General features: G+C 40.4%; 1 protein-coding gene across 4 annotated transcripts in view; it reads left to right on the top strand.

Annotated features, from left to right (window-relative positions):
- Window positions 1–22,174, top strand: part of MINDY4 (MINDY lysine 48 deubiquitinase 4) — a 65,107-nt gene that overhangs the window by 25,211 nt on the left and 17,722 nt on the right. For 3 of the 4 annotated variants that reach the window (XM_048315319.1, XM_048315240.1, XM_048315150.1), the window contains exons 10-15: window positions 1,035–1,136; window positions 2,097–2,160; window positions 3,165–3,230; window positions 3,533–3,600; window positions 18,444–18,507; window positions 20,634–20,795. In XM_048315319.1, the coding sequence (XP_048171276.1) occupies window positions 1,035–1,136; window positions 2,097–2,160; window positions 3,165–3,230; window positions 3,533–3,600; window positions 18,444–18,507; window positions 20,634–20,795 (526 nt within the window). The remainder of the gene's footprint in view (window positions 1–1,034; window positions 1,137–2,096; window positions 2,161–3,164; window positions 3,231–3,532; window positions 3,601–18,443; window positions 18,508–20,633; window positions 20,796–22,174) is intronic. The other variant, XM_048315398.1, reaches the window with a different exon arrangement.

The following is a 22,174-nucleotide window of genomic DNA, read 5'->3' as shown; positions in this document are numbered from 1 at the left end:
GATAATGCGGTATTGTTCCCTGAAACATTTACCTGCTTTTTTGTCCAAGCAATTAAAAATATGTTCTGTGAAAGAACAGCTCTTTCTTTTAGAAGATCAGGGTGTGATAACAGATCTGTGCATAACCAGTTCCTGTTGTTGACCCTACCTTATTTGGTCTTCTCTTGATTTTCATCCATTGCTTTTAATGATAAAAACAGTTCTATTTTAATTATTTTTTGTAAATCAGACACCAGATTACGTAATGATCTCCTAGAAGAAGAGATGTGCATTTCATCACTTAAATCCACCTGTATGACAGGAGCAGTGTCACAGAAGACAGAGACATAGCAAGCTTGCAACTGCTTAAGTGCCCGTATCAGCAGGTTAACCATCATTAGGAGCAACAAAAACTCATCCAGGCCCCCAAAAAGCAGCACAGAGCTGTTAACACTTGACCTTGGTGAATTAGTCCTGAGTCCTTCTGACTTCAGAGGAGACCCACCCAGTGTGCCCAGTTTGTTCTGCAGCAATCTAAAGACGGAGTTGTTCTCCCTACAGCTCTGTTCACTGGGTGTGTTTATCTTCAGGGTCCTCTGAAATGCCTAAAATGAGGTTTCTCCTCAGAGCATGGTTCCAGGAAGCCCAGTGGTGACATCAATTGCATCTCCTCCTCGAGAGCTCTGTGGGTGCTGAGAAGTCTCAGTGCAGGGTGTGCAGTGGGTGCTCTTGTGGCCGCTCACTCTGCTGCTTGATTCCCAGAGAAAGGGGGGATCCAGCTGTACCTTCACACCTGGAATGTCTCCCCAGTGACAATACCAGCTCCCTCTTCAACTCACAGGATTTGTGGCCATCCAGGTTGTCTCTTTCCCATCTGTAGAAGAACTGAGGTACCCAAATGATGATTTTCTGAGGCAACTCACTGGAGCCTTGTTATTAATCAGTACAAAATTGTCTCTAAAGATGCTTTTGTTCTTTTAGGGACAAACCTGCCATGAATCTGTTTGCCCTCAAATTTTGGTGCTTGTCTCTCTCCTTTATTTCCTGGACTGCAGTTGCCTCCAGCCCTCAGAAGCTCACAGGACCAAGTGCCTCTCCTTGGCTCTCGCTGACATTCTGTGGCGTGCGGGGGGCCACGAGAAAGCCCTCGTGGCACTGTGAGTAGGACAAGCCCTTTTAGTCACTGCACACTGCTCTTACACCTCTATCTGTCCCAAATCTACATAATTCACAATATAAAAGCCTTGTAAGCTGCATTTATGCTCCCTAAAACAGCCTAAGGAGAAAGGCAAAATGTGGTTTCTGCTGCCCCAGTAGCTGGGACAGAGTAGACAAAACACTTCGAAGTTGCTATGGAGGATCCTGTGGATGTAATTGAATGTAGGAATCCTCCAAAATGTTTTCAGCAAGAGTTACTTTTTTCCAGATGCAGCATTCTGCTCGTGTGTTGCAGGATATTCCATTATGGCTGGAATTAAGTTCCTTTTGCTGTATTTGCCTGCTTAGTTTATGCAGTGCAAGTAGGCTGCTTGTTCACAAAACATCCAACTTCTAGATCCCTGGCTTTGGCTGCACTGGAACCTAAAGGATATTTTTAAGTGAGTTTGGTTTTGTGAGCATAATTAATGTCTTTTAAAGATTTAATATAGCTAAAAAGCAGCAGAGAGGCTTTGGGACACAGAAATCCTTAAACCTGAAATAGAAGCAGCAAATTCAAAGACCTTTCAAATGATATTTCACATATTTTACATCTCAAAACTGCTTCCTCTGTGATATTTTACATATGTTCTGCTTGTTTGAATGTCATTGCTCTAAAAATATTTTTCAATAAAAACTGTCATTAACATCTTAAATTTATATTTATCCTCTTTCTGTGTGGAGAAACTTGTAATCCATGTTAGACTGAGCGAGCACAGCACAGATAAAGTGTTTGTTTCACTGATAGAGGTTTGATTTGCAATATGAACGTATTTACAAGAAATCTCTTATTTAAAAATCATTAAAAATAATAATAATGCAAATCTTTGGCTCATCATTCAGCTCATATAACATGTTGATTCCTCTTTAATGCCATTTTCTTCCTTTTAACGTGAGTTTCATCCGAATATCCCCTTCAGGCCATCAGGAAGACAGCAGTTCACTCCCACAGGAAAATACAAGGCAGATGGAATCCTAGAAACTGTAAGGCTCTGTGTGACTCCTGTTCTCCAGATCCTCTTTCTTGCTTTCCCTGCTTTAGTTCAGTGAATCTGATTTCCATTGCTCTCCTAAGGTTTTAAAATCTGTTATGTTAAATTAGTTATGATCCAAAACCCAACAGGAAATAAAATCCCACAGCCTGCCTGGCTCTGACTTGTCCCAGTGGCTGTGGGAAGTTGGGCTCTCCGAAATCCTTTTTTGTCCCATTTACCTTCCAAACCTAAAAACTCTGCCTGTTTTTAATGATACACAGTAAAAATGAACGTGCCCCCCTCCAATCGACCATGAGCATGAAAAGGCACTATTTTCTTCTTGTCTTAGACAGAATTTTTGCCTTTTTTTCCCTCTCCAGGAGCTCCAAATGGCAGAACACTTTCCAGTTATTCCTTGTTTCCATCTGAGGCTTTCAGATGGCTTTGCAAGCAGTGGTGCCATCAGCCAGGCTTTAGTGGTTGGAGGAAATGCTGTTGGCCTCCTAAAAGGGGAATGGATGTCTCAAAATCTGAAGATGGAAAAACAGGCAAAGAATATTGAAGTGAGGGCCTGGATCTGTGAGCTCTCCTGGAATTCATGTTAAATAGGAGTACTCAATTCTCTGAGTAGGATAAATGCCTCACCCTATAGGTACAAACCCCTGAGCTTCTTGCCCATCCTGTGTCTTGTACACCTTCAGTATTCCTCTGTTCTAGGAATTGTTTCTCATTGCATAAACAATGCTTAAAATTGAGTCAAAAGGTCTGTTCAACAAGCTTTAAAACACCAAGAAGCAGCATTGAAAAATTCAGAATATACGGGGTGCTGAGATACAATTCAATGCCAAATGACCGCAGTAAGGGGTAGATTTCATTAGATCTTTATTTCCTTTTGTCAGGTCAGATCTTTCCAGGCAGTTTGAAAGTTTTGGCTACTTTGTTTCAGCTTTCAGGATATAAAAATGAGTTGCTGTTTTTTAAGTCCCCTTTTTTCCTTCTTGCATTTGTTCCCAGCTAATACTTCACAGTGCCACAAGATACGAGGATCTGGTCCTATTTCTACAGCAGAATATCCACCAGGTACTGTGCTTAATTATATATTAATTAAACAAATGATGGTTCAGCTGCCAGACTTTCTGTGTCTGTTAGTCTCACCCAATGTGTTCTGAACAGTTTCAAACACTGTATGGACATGTCTTGCATTTTAACAAGCACAGCAACCAATTCAGTTTTAGCATAAATCACAGCAGTTCCTTCTGCCTTCAGTTCCATTTGCATTTCTGGAGGATTGGGCAAAAAATATATACACAACAAACAAAATAGCACCAGAATCCTAGGCAAACAAACAAACAAACACCAAAATAACACCTTTTCTTTTCCAGTTTGAAATTGGTCCCTATGGGTGCATCCTCCTGACTGTGTCTGTCATCTTATCAAGATCCATCAACCTGTGAGTGCCTCTCTAGCCTTGTTTCCTAAACTGCAGAGCAAAGTGAGCTGTGAAAAGTGAGAAAAAATCCATGGTGTGCTTAAATCTCTGGCCTTTTTAACCCATTGTGGTGTTTGCTCTGATAAATACGGGGGAGTGATGCAGATTTACTCAACTCATCTTGGCTTTTCTTGTTGTATACACACACTTGTGTGTGTGAACATGTATATATATCTATATGTATCTATTTTAGTGATCAGTCCACCACATCTGATATCAAATACTCCATCTAAACTTTAGGTATCTATCATATCTGAGGTACTTTTCTGTGCTCCCTACCTTGTCAGTTTAAGCAAGACTTATTTAGAGGGTTACTTATTTCACATTTAAGGCATCTTAGGTAGGGGGGAATAACTTCCCTGTGATGCCCCAGTCTCTCTGCCAGTGATAGTGATAAGGAAAAGCTAGAAAAAAAATGGGTTAGGCAGCTCATTTTTAGGTAGTTGTAAGTAATGTGTGGCAAATCTGGTCTCAGTTTATTGCTGTAATGAATACTCTGAACTCTAACCCATGGAAATTCATCATAACCTCTTTAAAAACTTGAGGCTTGCCCAGGCACAGTGGCACTTAACTGTGCTTTTATACAGACTGAAGGTGTTGCTGTGATGCTGTGTCAGTGGGTTGGAATAGAAAGGCTTCCTTGGTTTAATCAAGCTCCACTCCTGTGAAAATCCCCAGGAGCAAGGGGAAGCTGCTCCCGGGCAGTTTGCAAGGACAGGTGACACAGAGAGAGCAGCTGCACTTGAAAGCAGCACGAGTCTGGTTTGTGGAAGCTTTTATTTCTTACAGCTCTGCATTGTCTTGACAAGAAACAGCAACTTAGTCCAAATTTGAGATCCACAATCAGTTGCTCACCTGCTGGGATCCCAGCAAGTGTTTCCAGATTGAGTTCTTTTGGTTTTATTGTAATTTATTCCTTTCTATTGCTTGTAGTAACACTTCAGCCTTTGGCTTGGCTCTGCTTTTGTACTCTAACACAAATGATGTGATAATTCCAAGGCATATGCCATTTATTCTCATTTTTCTGAGCTGGTTACAACAGAGAGGTTCAGACTAGTAAAGGTATTTGTGCAAGTAATGATCTGTTTGGCATTTGGTAGGTCCATAATTGCTGCGGTCTGCCCTGCTTTGCTTGCTATAAAATGATAAATATTCTTTAATAATAAAAGCAAGGATATATTCTCCCTCATCACCTCCCAGTTCCTAACAGATGGATTATGACAAGGCCAATCAATCATCTGTGTTTTTATTTGGGGGAGCAGTGTCTAAAGTGAACATGACAATTCCTTATGGTGCCTGTTTGCGTTTTAAGCTATCTAAATATTGTTACAGATCTGATCCAGAATGTCAGAACAGTTTATGAAGTGCAGCTCGAGGAATTGTCATGATTTTCTCACAAAACTTCATTTTAAAGTACTGTTACTCCTCTAGCTTGTACTGTGTGAGACACTGAGCTGGTACCTATCTTTTGGTTACAAGAAACAGGATTTTTTCTGTCTTTAAACACAATGGAAAGTGGTTTTAGACCTTGGCATAATTTTTTTTTTAGAAGTGCAAACTGAATTTTGTTTATATAATCCTCAGCAATCGATTTAGCTGCCTATGTCACAGTGCTTCTCTTAGGATATTAAGAATATCAAGACAAGTAAGTCAGTGCTGATACCCTCAAGAAATATGTACCATTCAGAGAGTGTTACCAGCATGGTAAGCAATTATTTACATAACTGGCATAGTTCTGGATGAGCAGCTGAAGGCAAATAAGAGCTGGTTTAGATAATGGAATTTTCAGCCAGTAAGGGATCTCCCTGGGATTGTTCTGTCCCAGTTTTTTGTTTTTTTTTTTTTAACAGAAAATCAGGTTTTTTTACAAAAAAAACTCCATGGAAGTTTCAGTTGTCTGTATTTTTGTGTGAGGAAAAAAAATATTATTTAACTTTAATTAGGGAGTTGGCAGCACTTAGATTTTTCCTATTTTGAGTGTGATTATTTATCTTAATGATCTTTATTGCCCAGAGAGGTTGTGGGCTCCCCATCCCTGGAAGTGTCCAAGGCCAGGTTGGACGGGGCTTGCAGCAACCTGGGATAGTGGAAGGTGTCCCTGCACCTGGCAGGGGTGGGTCTGGATGAGCTTTCAGGTCCCTTCCAACCAAAACCATTCCAGGATTCTGTGATTTATTTACTTTCTATGGAAACATTTGCATCTAGGCCTTTTTATACTCAAAAAACCAGAAAGAAATCATGATTAATTTGACTTACTTTGGGTGTCTAGCTTAGAACGATATAAATCATCTCCAGAAGTGCTTGGTTATCTCCCCTCTAAAGTGAGAAAATCTAAATAACCTACTCCTGAAGAAATTTTACACTATAAATATCAAGTCATGAAATGAAATCTGTTTCATAGTGACAGGTCAATGAAAAATGGGAGATTAAATGTCAGTAATGCAGAGCATTATACGTGATGAGAACAGTCTCAACTATCCTCACCTAGCCATGGGCTTTAAATAGGCTGTTATAAAAAAAGGAGAGAAATTCTGGCACCACCACTAGAAATTCAATTATCTGAACACATCAGTTCAATCTTCTGTGATAGACAGAAAATAAATCATATGTTGGGAGTTGAGAACACATTAATGGCTTTATATAAATATATGATCTTGCATATTTTATCTTGCATGTAGTCCTGTCTCCCCCAGGCCAGTAAAGTCACATTAATACTGGAGCAAAGTGGAAGACAAAAATGAAGTTTCCCTTTAATTTGGACAGATTAAAAAAGTCCTTTTTCTTCACCAATGAAGAGGAATAACTTGGAAGTAATAAAAATTCAGGCACCCACGATAAGGTTTTCCCTCAGAGTCCAAAAACTTGGGTGCTCTCAGGGAAACACTCGGACTTTGATGTTAAAACAAGCCACAGTTCTGGGGTTTTTTTTCCCACAGCATAAGTCACTTTCAATACTGGGAGATGAGGAGGCCAAAAGTATCAAGAGGTTCAAGGAAATTTAGAGCAATTCCTGGAAGGTGCAAGCTCCAGTATCCCTAAACCCCCTGGCCTCGATGTTATCTCCGTGTCCCCCATTTTGTTCTGCCTTGATGTTTGCTGCTGCTGCTGCTGGTGCTTTTTTGGTCCAGCTCCATAATTTTTACATTGTTACAGATTTTCCCTCACAAATGGAAATTCCAGCTTTCAGCCAGCTCTGTTGGGCAGTTGTTCCAGAATCACTGGCAATCTTAAGTATTTTTATTTCGTGGGGATGCATGCCAGGAAATGCAGGAGTTTGCACTGCTTTGTAGATTTTGGGTAATGAGTTTTTCATGCTCCGAGTGCTAATGATCATCACTGCCTGAACTGATAACAAATGGCCAGAGAGGAGTGAGAATTCCTGAGGAAGTTGCTGAGAACGCGTTGTTGCTTCTGGTACAGGAAGGAATGCTGGGCCCTAACAATTGTAACCTCTTTTTTTAAATTTTTTTTTTTCTTTCTTAACTAGCCAGTGAAAAATTAAAAAAATAATTATATTATAGCAGCTCAGGGGAGTAATTTTTCTGAGTGTGCAAGATGTGTACTGGAACCTTCACGCTGATGAGAGCTACAGGATATTTTCCATGCATGTGGGAGAGAGAATGAGCTCAAAGCTGGGCTGCAAGCCCCCACTGAGCCTCACCACTGAGTGTAGGAAAGTTGTGAATATTCAGGAGTGATTTTAATGACAGCTTGAGTGATGCCCACAGTCTGACTGAATTTCCAACTTGCAGTGGAACTGCAGCACAGCTTTCCCTGCTGGATGCTGCCTCATCCTCTCCCAACCCTTGGCACCTTCCTCGCTGTGCTTGCTCATGCAAAGCCATTCCTGGAGTGGGATGTGGTGCCTTTGGATCCTCTCACTGGATCCTCAGCTTTCCTTAAATTCCAGCTCCTCAGCAACCATCTGTTTGCACATTTTTCCTAATCACTGCAATAACCTTACAGCATAAAAGCATCACTACTAGATTGCTACATTGGAGCAAAGAAAATGTGGAACGAGAAAATTCCTTGGGTCGAATCCCTCTGTGGAAAAGCAGTGTATTGCCATTTTCAGGCTACCTGGAGCCAGTGCACAGAGCCTGATCTGAAACACAGGCTCATTGTGTTGCTCACACCTCAGAATGCCTCTGTGTGCATAACTTCTGTCGACTTGGGGGTACTTTTATCAGTTACTGATATCAGGTCACGTGTCACTCTCTGGTCAGGATTGGTCACTGGCTGTCTTTTCCATGTTTTCTCTGAAGTGTTTCTATGAGAATAAGTAAAACAATGGCTTTAGCTGTGGGAAAAATAAAAAAGAACACTGATTCTGCAAGTCAAGAGGAGGCTGTGTACTTCATTAAGGTTGGCTGCTCATAAAACCTTGGAAAATACACATCAACATCTTCCTTGTCGTGCTCCCACAACTCTATTAACTACACTCCTGTAGTCCTTACTGCTCCAGGAGAGGGTGTTCAGACCTGTTCCAAAATTATCTGTGCTGTTCCCATTTTGGTGTTGGGGAATTTTGTTTGTTTGGAGTTGGTTGTTTTCTGTGTTTATTTAGTTTATTTATTTCACAAGGCAGTTGTTATTAAATTGAATAAATCACATTATGACTCCTTATCAGTCTAGGATTTCTTACACCTGGTAGCTCTGTCCTTGATTATTACCAATTCACCTCATTCTCCAAAATCTGTTAATGAGCAATTTTTCACTCAAGGGAATCAAATGATTAAAGTGATGTTGTTCTGTGCACTTGAGCATTTACTCTTCCTTCCTGTGGTACTATTCTACCTAACTGGGGAAGTTAAATCTCCTTAATCTGCCATCCTAATCCATCCTTGACATAAACACACAGAAGCACCAAATCATGTTAAATGCTGCCCATTATTATGCCCTTTACCATGGTCAAATGTATCTTTTTATCATCTTGGGTTTACTTCTGTAATCATTTGTCCGGTTGCAGACAGTATTCCAAGAATCTTCCTCTTTTGATCCATTGGCAAACCATTTTTACTATTTTTAAAAGATTTTGAACAGTTCTGTCTGCCTTTACTCAGCGAGAGAAGTTTTTATTGAGATGTGTAACAGGCAGTGATCATCACTGCAGTAATCCCTATCAAACCATTTTTTCCTGTAGTATTTCCTATATCCCTTCTGTATCATTTACTGTAAATAACCCCAATTCTGACACATTACCTGACCTTAAATGTCTTCCAGTCATGCAGGACATTGAAAAGGAAAGTGATGCTCTGCTGGCTGATGGGCTGTGGGTGGAACAAAGGATCCCCCACCCTCAGTCCGCTTTCCTTTGCTGACACCTTTTCCTGTCCCAGAGCCAATCTCTAATTTGGAGTTCCCCTGAAATGCACCTTCTCTCCTCACGCTGTTTGGCTGCTAAGAAAGGCTTTCTGTGAAGTGTCCATTTGGCTGGGCCAGGGGTAAAATTCCAATTCCAACTTCGTGTGAAAGATCCAATCACACGGGGCGCTCTCAGCTCTTGATGGAAGTACATTTTTCCGTGAGCCAGTTTTCTGGGAAAACCTCTCCAGAGGTAGTTTCCTCTCCACTTGAGAGTGCCTGGGAGACCAATAGCTGGGGAAGTTGTGTCTGTGAGCAGTTTTCACTCAGGGCTTGCAGTTATGTAATAGAAATAGATGTCATTGTGTTTTTTACAGCTTTTTGTCCTTGAAAAAGACAGGGAAGCTGCTGGTTTTGAGGGGAAACTGCTGTCAATTATGTTACAGTGCTAAAAAACAAGGAGCTGGACACAAGTGAAAAAAAAAAATACTTGAGGATCTCAGAGCTCTCCAAGAGCTGTTTGGGATTTTGCGACATGAAGGGAGCAGGTTAGATTTCAGGAACAGTGGGAGGAGCAAATAGGAAAGACTTTGTGGGATCCAGACCTTGGTAGGGAAGAATTGAGCCCTCTTTTGTTGGGGTGAGTGAACTTCTGTGCCTCCTGCTCGATGGGCTGCATGCAATTCCTGATTTTCAGGATCTTCCCTGCCTTTGAAGTTCTGTTGTGGGAATTGGACAGAGGCCCTTGTAGCCAGAGTGTTCACTGGGCAGGAGTTGCTTGCAACATTAATGAATTAATAAATGCAGAGCCTTGATGAAGCACAGCTTGCAGCTGCTAAAAGGTAATAAAGAGGGGAGTTTGCTTGAGTTTAATGTTTTTCCTTCAAAGAAAGGCAAGAATACAGGGGCAATCAGTGGCACAGCCCTGGCAGTATTTGTGGGAGGATGTGAGACCACGATTTGAAGCTCTGAGATTGATGTGCTTTCCAAAGGGGATAGGAAGTGGAACATACTGGTGTGTGAAATGTCACCTTCTAATGCTTGAGAGAGAGAGGACCCAGGGACACAAGGTGGTGGGAAAAGGGGGTTTTGAAGACAAGATACAGGAAAGGAGAGTAGGGTCTCGCTAAAGGGAAATGTGTAGGATTTGCCAAATAAAATGTGAATATAAGGAAGCTATTTAACATTGTAGATTAGGAGTGTGACCCAGGTGGAAACGTGACCACAGAGGCAAAGAAGAGGAAAGGTTGAATTAGGTTTGAGGATGTTTGCTACACTGGAGGACAAGGAGCAAAGGTTAGTGGTAGAGAAGGGTGAAAAAATGAGGCTTCACTCAGAAAAAAAGGGAAGAATCAAGAAGACAAAGAGGTTGTTATGCTGGTTCTGTTTGTTACCTTGATAGGTAGAGGATTGGGGAATTGGGAAACAATGCCAAAAATAAGAAAGGGGGGAAAACGTGGAGTTTGCACTGATAATTGAGACATGTGACTCTTGTCCCCCTGGTAAGGAAATTCGGGAAGCTGTCACCAGCTGTGTTCACAGAAGTGGACTAGAGACTGAGTGACAGCAAATTTTGGTGTGGATGTGCAGCAGAAAGATCACCTGTGGGAATAAATCCAGATTGCTCCCCTGAGACATCCAGCTCCTTGTGGAACAGGTCAGGATAAATCATAAAGCTGAGGAACAATACTGCAGAGAAGGAAGATGATTAGCTCGTTCCCTGGGGAGTTTTCTGACTTCTTAAAATAGTGCAGAGGAATGAAAAAGTGTGGTGAGCAACAACCTTCTCTGTCATTAGTGGTCTGAGTGCTGGTGTTGGAAAATGGAGAAAAAATGTGGTTCAGGCGAGGTCAGACCTGAGGAAATGAAACAACAAATGATTTCCTTATCATATTAATACAAAGATATCAGGGAAATATGTGAGGTGTGTGTGTGTAGAGTGGAGGTGGCTGATACCAGGAATAATGTAAAGAATGCTCCAAGTCTAAATTAGTGTTCTGCCTTTTAGGAAGGAGAGGAACACGGTGCAGAGTCAGCATGGCTAATTGGGATTCATGCATAATAACTGAATTAAGTTTGTGGGAGGTAGAATTTTACCTGAAAAACTGATGGCTACACAACAAGAAGAGAAAAAGAAACCAGGTAGCTTTGTACCTACACCTCATTCCTAAATTCATTCAGCGCTTTCAAGCTCTCTCTTGCTTCCAGACTTTATGAATGGACCTGATCCTAAAAGCTTACTTTTGTCATGCCTTATTTAAATATAGAGTAACTTGACTTGCAATTATAGGACTGAATGGAGAACTGTTAGTTAAACTCAAAAAAAAAAAAAAAACGAATAAAATTAGTTAATGGAGACCTAATAAGAGATTTTTATTTGGTATGTCAAATGAAAAATCGTTTGCTGATGTGAAAATAACACATCTTTTAAGAACTGTAAAGGTGCTAAAAGAGAGAGACTCAGAAAAGAGTTGTTAGCACGGGGAAGGTGACTGATGGAGTTTGTCAATGATCAGTCTGGGATTAAAAATGTTTTATTCCTTACAATAATGCTGGAAAAAGGGAGTGGTGTGCTAATGAAGTGACCTGGTGACTGAAAAGCTGAAAGGCCCTGTCAATACAGAGAACAAATCTGCTGTAAAAAAGAGTTGGCTCAGCCTCATGATGAGGGCAATAAAAAAGAATTTATTTTCACTACAGAAACTGCAAGGTCTTGTAAACAGAGGCTGCTCACTACTGTACTGGGGGGTTCATCAGCTGTAAATGGCAGGATGAGGAGATGAAGATCAGCAGAGCACACAATGACTCTGAGCCAGCACTAAAAAATACCCTTGGATCTGCTCTTGGGGTGTATCAACATAAATAGTTTTAGGAGGTGAAGAAATGTTAATGGATTGTGCAAGGCACTGATGTGTCCTCAGAGAAACACCATGTCAGGCTGGGTTCACTCATTAAAGCCAGGAGAAGTGTAGGAAAAGCACAGACCAGGGGAAGGAGAAATCTGTTTTGTCAAAGAGGAATTCTAAAAGAACAAAAGGTTTTTATATTTTCTAGCCTTAAAAAAAGCAAATTTTGAGGCGGGACATAACTATTTTCTCAAAAATGGCATGGTAGTGGCTGTAAATAAACAGGAAACACAGGGAAAAGTTATTTAATTTAAAGATGGGTGTTAGTACAGAGTGAAAGTGCATCAGTGGACGGCCTGTTGAGTCAATAAAGCTCATCAAAGCATGACCAGATTTCAGGTTCCTGAGCTACCACTGAGAAAATATGGAAAGCTGAGAAAGCAGCTAAGAAGTGTGGATTTCTGTGCAAGAGAGTAACTGGGATGGCTGGGTTTTACCTGCCAGATGCAGAGAACACCATCTTCCCTTCTCCCTCCCCACAATTCTGCTTTATCCCAGTGTGGGATATGGCTGCAGTCCACACCAGGGCTGATGTAAACATGGAATATTGTGAGATCTGTGAGTTTAACTGTCCCTTGGTTCCATTAGACTGCCCCTATAGGATCGAGGAAAGGTTCTTCAAGCATGCTATCCTGTGTTTGATAGGGGGAAGATGGGAAACTCTCTAAGAAGCACAGTGAAGAATCCTTCTGCTGGAATATTCTCCATGTTTCCAGCAGTAATTCCAAGTTGGCAGTTGTGTCCAGGTCACTGAGTTCCTTAGGCCTTGATGAAACCTGTCCTCCATGAATTTTTCTAAGCCCTTTAATCCTTTTGGCCTCCACAACCTCCTGTGGCAATGAGCTCCCTGCTGCATTAATGTGTTTTGTGAAAGAGTTTTTCCTTTTTTTTGCCTTGAATTGCCCAGTAAGTCTAAGGATTGCTGTGGAATTCATGTTATGAAAAGTAGTGAGGAAATGTTCCTTAATCATCTCTTTACCATTTGAAGATCTCTTGCAGTCCATCAGTTGTGTCCTGCTGTAGTGAAACAGTCCTGGTCTCTGTAGCCTCTTCCCACAGGAAAGCTGCTCCATTTCTCAGCTATGGTTTCCTCTCACCATTAGAAATCCCTCTGATCCTGCAATATCTAAATGCTCAAATTCTGTTGAGCTAAAATTTGTGTCAAATTAACTAAATGTAATGGAGTCTTCATGCATTGCTTTTAATGGGGTTTGTCCAATCAAAGAGTCTTTCTCGAAGGGTTTTTTTTTTATTTCTATATCAATCTTATTTCTCGCTTCTCAGCTTTTAATCTAAAAAAAAACCCCAAATAGACTCTGTCTGTCTGCAGTACCAGAATATTTGTGATTTATCCCTCTGGTGCTTGGTATTTAGCAGGGGCCATGGCAGGCTCCTTTGACTGTGTGTTCATCAGATGGAGATAAGGAATTTTCCTGTAGTTTCCTCCTCTGCTCTGCAGATTACCTGAGCAAGGTCACCTAATTTGCCTTCAGGATGTACCAGTTTCTCTCCATGTACACAAATTTAAAGAATTCCAGAGTGATTGCCTGTTCATGTGTCCATCTTTAGATATAAAAATTAGTGATATGAATCCTGCCCAGAAGTGATTGATCATCTTTCCAATCCTGTTTTTTCCCTTTCCTTTAGCGTATCAGAGCATTTCAGAAATTAATTCTTTTTATTTTAGGGGAATAAAGTGTGTTGATTAAAAGTCTGCAGAGGTGTGGAAGAAGAAGTGTGATTCTGCTACAAAATGTAGCAGCAACAAATAGATTGTCAGATTTTGTCCTAATTTCATCAGGCTACTCTCGTTACATTCAGAGTATTCAGCTGTTTGCAGAAGGGTCAGTATGGTGAGGTAGATGCAGGTTCAATATCTTTGCTTGATTTCTTGCACTCAGTAAGAAAGGCTTTTTCTTAAAAAAAAATAAAATAGTGGGTTGAATATGCCAATAGATGAATTATTTTTCCCATCAGATCTATCCCTGTGAAATATAAATTCTTCCTGTAGTACATCAGCACCCTGGGGCAGCAGAGCTGATGAATTAACTGGCATGAGCACCCCAGTACATTTTAAGAACTCTGTGAAATTAGCAGATATGTGGCAAAAGTGATAAATAAAGAATGAATCCACTTCCTTGCTTTCACTGTCTGAATCCCAAACTATTTACTTTTTTTTTTTTTTGAGAGGCTCTTCCCCTCTTTGAACATTCATTTGAAACCTTTGCCATGAGCCAATATTAAAAAAAAAAGAAATATTCTGGAACATTTAGACAATAAGGCAGTCACCCATGCTGACATTTTCCACATCCCCATTGTAATTATTTGAAATCCTTATGCTTGAAGATGAGTTTTTTCTCCCTCCCAGCCCCAAATCTATTTTGGGAGTAGACTTGTAATTGTGTGTTTGTTAATGTGACTGTCTGTTGCCATGAACAAAGTGAGGTCACCAATTTTCTGAGGCAGCTTTGTGTCAGAGTTAAGGACTGTAAACCAGCCAGCACTTACTCAAATGCACTATTTTTTCTTTTATATTATTTTATTTTGTTCTGTTATCAAGGCAAACGGTATCTATGGCATGAACTAACTCACATTGTGATAGTCTGGGATTATTCCTGCTATTACAGTTTGTGTGGGACTTTTGTATTCAGTATTTAATTATTCTCCATTTAAGACTTGTCGAGAATTTTCCTGGAAATAAACTGAGAATAAATGTATGTGAAGCATTTTAAAAATGTCTTATTTATTGAACTCAGTTTTTACTAAGGAAAAGTTCATCTGATTGCAGATTATGCTATATTGGAGATTGCAGTGTTCAAAATATTTCTATTTTGGGCTTGTATTTATGCATTTCTAAAACTTTATAGAGTCTGTATGGATCACTGAAGTTTATTTCATCAATGCACCATCAGTGCTAAGGTTTATAATGACTTTACAGTTTCTGTCTAATGGTGGCTTTGTCCATCTGTCTTCAACCCTTAGGTTATTTTTTTTTTGTTATATCCCAGAGTGGATTGATTTCTAGGCAGATTTCTAACAACTGGAAGTCAGCAAATTGTGTCAGTATGGCTGTGACAATTCAAAGCAGTCAAAGGCTTGGCTCAGAACATCTCTCCACATTCAGTACTTAACATCCTTTATAAACACATTTTTTATAACTTGAAACAAAGAGTTACAAATAGGCTGAAGATAAACACAGATTCACCAACAGGAGCATGGAGAGAAAATGAATTTATAATATATAAAGATATTTTTTGGAGGGACTTTCAGGCATCCCTGCCCTAAACCCAGCAGCATTAAAAAGCATGAAAATGTAGGTATAATTCATACCAGCTGTATTTTGGTGATTTCTGTCACGAGGACATTTCTCCAGTTGCTATATATCAATTCTTTTCTCTGAAGCCACTTTACACATCTTTTGGTTTCACCACATAATGATGTTCATTTTGTGTGATAATAATGTTAGAAAAAATGTTCACTTGTATGAGGAATGAAAGGACAGTTAAACCCCAGGATAAAGGCCCACAATCACTGGGGAAAAAAAGGCTTTAATAGAAATATTTTTTAAAAGAACAGCAGAAAGTGAATAAAGCATATGGAGCTGAGTTTTGCCATGTAAGTTCTATGAGCATATTAAAACATCCCCATTTTGCAAATATTAGAATCCAAACTCTCTCTTCCCTGGTTTCATACAGGCATCAACCACATCACACACATTACAACTAAAACCAAAAATCAAGCTGAGAGATTTTACAAGAGATCTGAAATTTAGCGAAGTCTTGTTGTCAACTTTTTGATTTGTATCAGCACAGGGAATGATTTCTGCTGAAAAATGCACATGAAGCATATGCTTGATTTAAAATCCTTATTCAGGAGATTTAAAAAATCAATATCTTGCTTTCTGCCTGAATAATTTTTCTCAAACAGACTTTATAATATTACCAGGAGAGGCAAACCCCACTGTTCTGCTCTAGCAGCCAACATGCTCCTACCCCACTCTCCAGCTGGGATAATGAACTGGAAAATAGTGATAATACAACACAAGAAAGGAATATTTACCATTAACACTGTTGCTTTTTAGTGTCTGTGTACTGATCTGTGATTCTGTTAAAACTCCACATGGAGCGTTGGGCTGTAAATTAAAAAGAAGGGATTCATGGAATCAGGCCTTAAATCGTTGTCTGATGATCACTGGGATACTTAAAAGACTCCTGGCTTAAAATGAGTGTCTTTTTTCTGTTCTAAAGTGATTTAAAAATTATAAATGGAAAATTCCATGCTGGGGCAGTCATGTTAGTGATAATGATTTATTGATTATGTCTGCGTTGACATCTCATAGCCAGGACAGCAGAACAAACAAACCCTTTGGATTTGCTTATCACCAATAAATTGTCTCCAACACCCCAGCAGAAAACCAACCACAGAATTATCACCATCTGGTATTTTTACAATGCATGAAGTGCACTTGCACCTGAAACGCAACAAACACACCTGCAGAGAAGCTGGGGAGCCTTGGGCAGGCAGGAATAAGAGCCCCAAACGCGTTCAGCAGAGGTGTCAATCCCGTGGCCACGCTCCTGATGTCGCTTTCCTCGTCAGCAGGGCTGATTGCAAAGGCAGATGTTGTCCTCCTTCTGGAGGAGCTGGGATCCACCTCCACACTCCCATATTGTTTGTGCCTACAGATGGAATTAGAGCTTCCTGCCATTGTGTGTGGCGTATGTCCCCTCGTCCCCGACTGACGCATGTTGGACATTCTGCCCGCGGCTCTGGCGAGATGAAACCGTTGCTAAAACTGAAAAATGGCCAAAATCCAAAGATTTTTATCATCCCATCCATGCCTTGCAGTGGTGCACGAGAGAGTTTTCCGTGTCACGGGCACACTTTCCCCGGCCTTTCCTTTGATTTCACACCAGCAACGGACGTCAGTGGCACTTTGTTATGTCTGACACTGACTTGTAAATTACCTTTAAAATAAGAGTTTTAAAAAGGGGTAAAATACGTTTTTGCAAAAGGGATAAAATGCATTTATCAAAGTAGGAAATGTGGTTCCATGACTATGACTTTTTCTGAATTATTTTAAATACTTTTAGGTCTGTAAACCTCGAAAATATATGTTACATTCTGATTTTGGCATTCAGAGAAATCCTGAGAAAATAATTACCTAAAGTTTGGGAATTGGGATTCCATGACTATGACTTTATTTGAATGATTTTAATTTATCTTTAGCGCTGTCAACCTTGAAATTATATGTTACATTCTGATTTTGGCCTTCAATGAAATCCTGTGAGAAAATAATTATCTAAAGTTTGGGATGAAGACAGGAAACATCCTGGCTTTTTACTTAATAAATAAATTTTTAATGGAGCATGTGTAGGAATATCAAGGGGAAATTCCCAGCTGGCTTTACCCTGACCACATCAAGTCAACTCCTGCTTTGTCACAAACAAAATACTGTCTTTTTAAAATAAAAGTAATTGTGCCAATTGTCAAGAAACGTGGGTATTTGTATGGATAGATTTCCCAAGTCAAATAAGAAGCCTGGATGTGTGTAAAATAACTAAGTTTTAGCTGATGATCATTCAGGCATTCTCTCTACCTCAGTAGCAATACCAAAATAAGGATGGAGTCACAACAATTGAGATCAGCATATTTTATGCTGAAGGAAAAGAGCTTCCTTATGACCTGCAGAATTAATCTGTGGATTTTATTGCCATAACTCTCCCAGAATATAGTGCATTGCTTTTCCTCAAAGCTAGATTAAACATTTATTGATGTACAAAGTAGTGTTTGCAATTCCATTATATCTGCAGGATAAAAAACGACCACAGTTACAACCTTTATCGTTTAGGCCGTCAACCAATCCCTAATTCAATAATTCCACGAGTTAGGAGAGAGTGAACTTAGTTTGGGGAGACATTACTCCATAATTATGGGTACTGCAGTTTCAGACTTTTCTCTTTGGTGTCACAACATATCACTGGGGGTCACACAGCACCACTATAAATGTGGACACCTGGAGGGCTTTTTTCTTCTTCTTTTCATGGCCAATGTGGTGTATAGATGGTATGGATATATTACAAGGAATAGCAAATGGAAAATCTTATCTGACTACTGGAATATGTTGCCCAGGTACATTTTGGAGTCTGTCTCTTTAGAGATATTCAGAAACCATCCAGATGTGGACCTGGGGAACTGGCTGCAGGTACCAGAGGTGGGGTGGACAAAGGGATCTCCAGAGGTCCCTTCCAACCTCAACCATTCTGTGATTCTGTCACCTAAATAGTGCAGTAATTCTAACTTCTAAAATTCTACCTAGTGATGACAGTGACTTCTTTTCTCCTCTACAGCTGTTTCATTCAAGCCTAGCTCTACCAAACTTTTGCTTCCCACAGGTTTAGTTGATATATTAATGTTTTTTTGCCGTGTAAAAAATCACCTTGAAAGGACTCAGAAAATACAGAGCTGTATTTATGGTTGGGAAACAGTTTGGTTTTGTTTTTCTGTAAGATTTAGAGATGTTGTGCCTAACGAAAAGAAGCAATTGCATTTAAATTTAATTGTATTTAAATATAATTGTACTTTCCTCTTCAGGGTGCGCAATGACTTCGATGTGCTCACAAACCGCCTGATTGGCAGCCATGGCTACTGCACTCAGGTGAGTCAGAGGTACAGTTTTGGGCTGTCCTGTGCCTCTTCTGTGAACTGACGTCTGGGATGAGATGGCATTTCTTATTTTTAAGTCCCAGAGTCAAGGAATCACAGAATGGTGTAAGTTGGAAGGGACCTTAAAGTTCATCTTGTTCCAAACCTTCCCCTAGTTCAGGCTGCTCCAAGCCCTATCCAGCCTGTTCTTGAACATCTCCAGGGATGGGAAGTCCACATCCTCTCAGGGCAACCTGTGCCAGGGCCTCACCATCCTCACAGTAAAGAATTTCTTCCTAATATCCCATCTAAACCTCCACTCCTTCAGCTGAAGGCCATTTCCCCTTGTCCTGTCACTCCGTCCACTTGTGAAATGTCCCTCTCCAGCTCTTTTGGAGCCCCTTTAGGTATGGGAAGGCTGCTATAAAATCTCCACCAATTTCCTTTTGTGTTTTCCCTTATCTCCATAACGTCAAGCTCCTTCATCCTTTATTCTTTTTCCTCATGTTTTGGCACATTGTTGTCTTTGCTTTCAGAGGTTCTGCTTTTCAGGCTGGTTTTCTGGCCTGCACATTCCTCTACCTGTGTGTCCATGTCCTCACACTCCTCTGATCTGCCTCTTTTGGACTCCTTGGTTGATTTTAGTGCTGAGATATTGCTGTGTTCCCTCCCTGCCCTTTCAGAAAGGTGCCTGAGGTTCCATGTCTGATACTACAGCTCCTCAGTGATTCCATGATTCTATCTATTGCCCTTCTGGCTGCCAAAGACAAGCTTCATGTTCTTCTCTTGCTGCTAGAGGACTTTTGTACTGTGACCACACAATGGTTCCTCAGGAAGGTGGTGGAACACCCCTGGTGGATTAGAAATACTAAAAACATCTGTAAGAACCTATAAACTCTGGGGAATCCTTCAGGAGAAACGCAGAGCTATAATTGTGTGCAGTATTTTTAAGACCAATTCCAAACTGGCCATACCAGAGTTATTCATGTCTTTGGGTATGGTAATTCACAGTATTTTTTCTGGAAACTTTTCTCTTTGTTATTTCCCCTCCTGTTTCTAACCCTATGTTATTTATTAATAGTGAGCTGTTCACTGCTGCAGCACAGCCTGCTCTTAGCTCTGGTTTCATGCTGTTGCACCCCAGCTGGCCCTGGTGGGATGTTAGCTAAGAAAAATACCCCATATCTCTGTTCTTGAACTTCAGGCATGCTCACATGTGCACATGCCCCCCCGTCACGTGTGTTTAGCCTCTAACACACCCTGCTTCCATTGGAGAGGAAATAATCAACAATCATCTCTAAGAATCAGTATCTTAGTGATCTGGATCCATATGGGTAAATGTCTTACTGAATGAGACTTTAGTTCATGCAGAAATAATGAAAATTTAACAAATCATGTCCAACATACAAAATACATCACTAAGCACATACAGAGATGTCATACAGTACTGTACAGGCTTTGAATTTTTATCATTCATGCCATACTTTTCATTGTAGAGAAGAAGGGAAACCAAAATGTTTTCATTAAAAAAAAACCCCAAACCCAAGACTTATATGAGGTGTTTGAGAGTTGGATGTGAGAGTAAATTGATTATCAGCAGTTTGCCTCTGGAAGGATGAAAATTGAAAACTCCTTCAATATTTGGGCTTCAGCAAAGCTTTCAGTACTGTCTCTCACAGCATCCTTCTGGACAAAAAGTCCAGCACACAGCTGGCAAAGGTTTTTTTCCCCAGCGGGTGCTGGGGCACTGCCCAGGCTCCCCAGGGAACAGGCACAGCCCCAGGGCTGCCAGAGCTCCAGGAGTGTTTGGACACCGCTTTGAGGGACAGGGTGGGATCATTGGGGTGTCCTTTGTAGGGCCAGGAGTGGGACTGGATGATCCTTGCGGGTCCCTCCCAACTCAGGATACTCCCTGATTTTCTGATTTCCTCATTTTACTTCGGAAGACTTCGACCAAAATGTCTGGAATCTTTTTATAAGCAATCCTGATCCTAACCATAAACCTAAAGCAACCACATAAATTAGGGGTCATGTAGATGTGTAACTCTATCAATCCTGAATCAGTCTTGTGCTGATGTTCAACTACTGTTTGGTTTTTGTTTTGTTTTTGTTTTTGTTTTTTTAACATGTCCCAAACAGGAATTGGTGAACTTGCTTTTGACTGGCAAAGCTGTGTCCAATGTTTTCAACAACGTGATAGAGCTGGACTCTGGGAATGGCAACATCACCATTCTGAAAGGCATCACGAGTCGCAGTGATATCGGTTTGCTGTCCCTCTTTGAGCACTATGATGTCTGTCAGGTATGTTTTCCATTCCCCTGGTTTAATTAAAAAGAAAACAATTACTTTTAAAATCAGCTTGGAGTGAGTAAAGCAGCAGAGAAATTACTGCCTTGGTTCAGTTTATCTCTTCTGTGCTGTAGTGGTGATTCTATTACCAGTAAAAAAAAATTACAGACAATTCAAATAGCTGTTAATGCAATGGGATTGTTTCCTTTAATTGCTTTTGGTAGTTGTATTTCAATTGTAGTCATTATGAAAATGAAGAGATAGATTAAAACTTTCAAAGGAGTGACAGCTGTTAGTTTTCCTCGGGAAAAACTTGTGTGAGCATTTCACTAGTTCTCCATCAAGAGGAGATGGAAGATGTCAGGATGGACATGTGTCCTAAAGACCTGTTCTGTTCTAAACAGCCAATTTTGTGTTTGATGCAAGAATATTATTTGAAATTCTCTTGCTTTTATGAGATGCTAGATTAGATACTTGTAGCAGTCCCACCTGCATTTGCAGCATCATCACCTCTGTAAAAGTTTGGAAGTGATTACCAAAGGATTTGTTTGTACTGATCTGATCTAAATGTGAGACTGAAAACAAAGCTTGATTTTAACTCCTTCCCATAAGGTTGAAGTCAGCTACATTCTTCTGCTACTGGCAAATTATAACTTTTGTTATTTTTAATTAACACAATCATTTACATTATTCACCAGATTACAAAAGGCTTGAATTCAGTCAGGACAGTTTATCAGTGTACCCAAATCAGATTAATTCAGAATAGAATGGACTATAAATAAATAAGCTTCTGTGTCTGGTTCACGCTTCTTTTTCTTTTCTATAAACAACGTAAACCCTCAAAAAATGGTTATGCACCACTCCAGAATTTGTTCCATTCTCTAGTGAGGAAAATGACTCGGGAGTAGCAAAATGGTAAACGAGGTCAGGGCAGGTAAGAGCTATTTCTTACCCACCTGCCCTCTAAAAATAAAATGTTGCCCAGAGATTCAGACACCATTTTCCACTTATTCTGCAAATTATGTGGTAGAGGGGATCTGTTTCTACTGCTGTGCTCTTGCATGGGAGCTGGACTCGTGAGCCGGGATCTGTTTTTCCAGGCCAGTGACTTAATCAGTTACAGGAACTCCAGCAGACGTAGTTTCCTTTTTTTAAAGAGTCTACCCTAGTTGGGCATCTGCTGCAAATTGTCCTGGTTTTTATTAAGAACATCTGGGTGTTCTCTGCATTTCATTTCAGAGGCAATGTCTGCTTAGGACTGGGACAAAAGTCCGATTCTGGTGGACTTTGGCCCCAAACTGGGGAGTCTCCACTGTGGCTTCAGCGTGAGGAGCCAGTGTGAGGAGCCAGATTCTGCTTCCTGGTACAAAATTTAGAGCAGTTCAGGAAAA

This window comes from Corvus hawaiiensis, chromosome 1 (genome assembly GCF_020740725.1).
Source record: "Corvus hawaiiensis isolate bCorHaw1 chromosome 1, bCorHaw1.pri.cur, whole genome shotgun sequence".
NCBI lineage: Eukaryota > Metazoa > Chordata > Aves > Passeriformes > Corvidae > Corvus > Corvus hawaiiensis.
The sequence above is the reverse complement of the archived record's forward strand: the minus strand, read 5'-3'. Positions and strand labels throughout refer to the sequence as shown.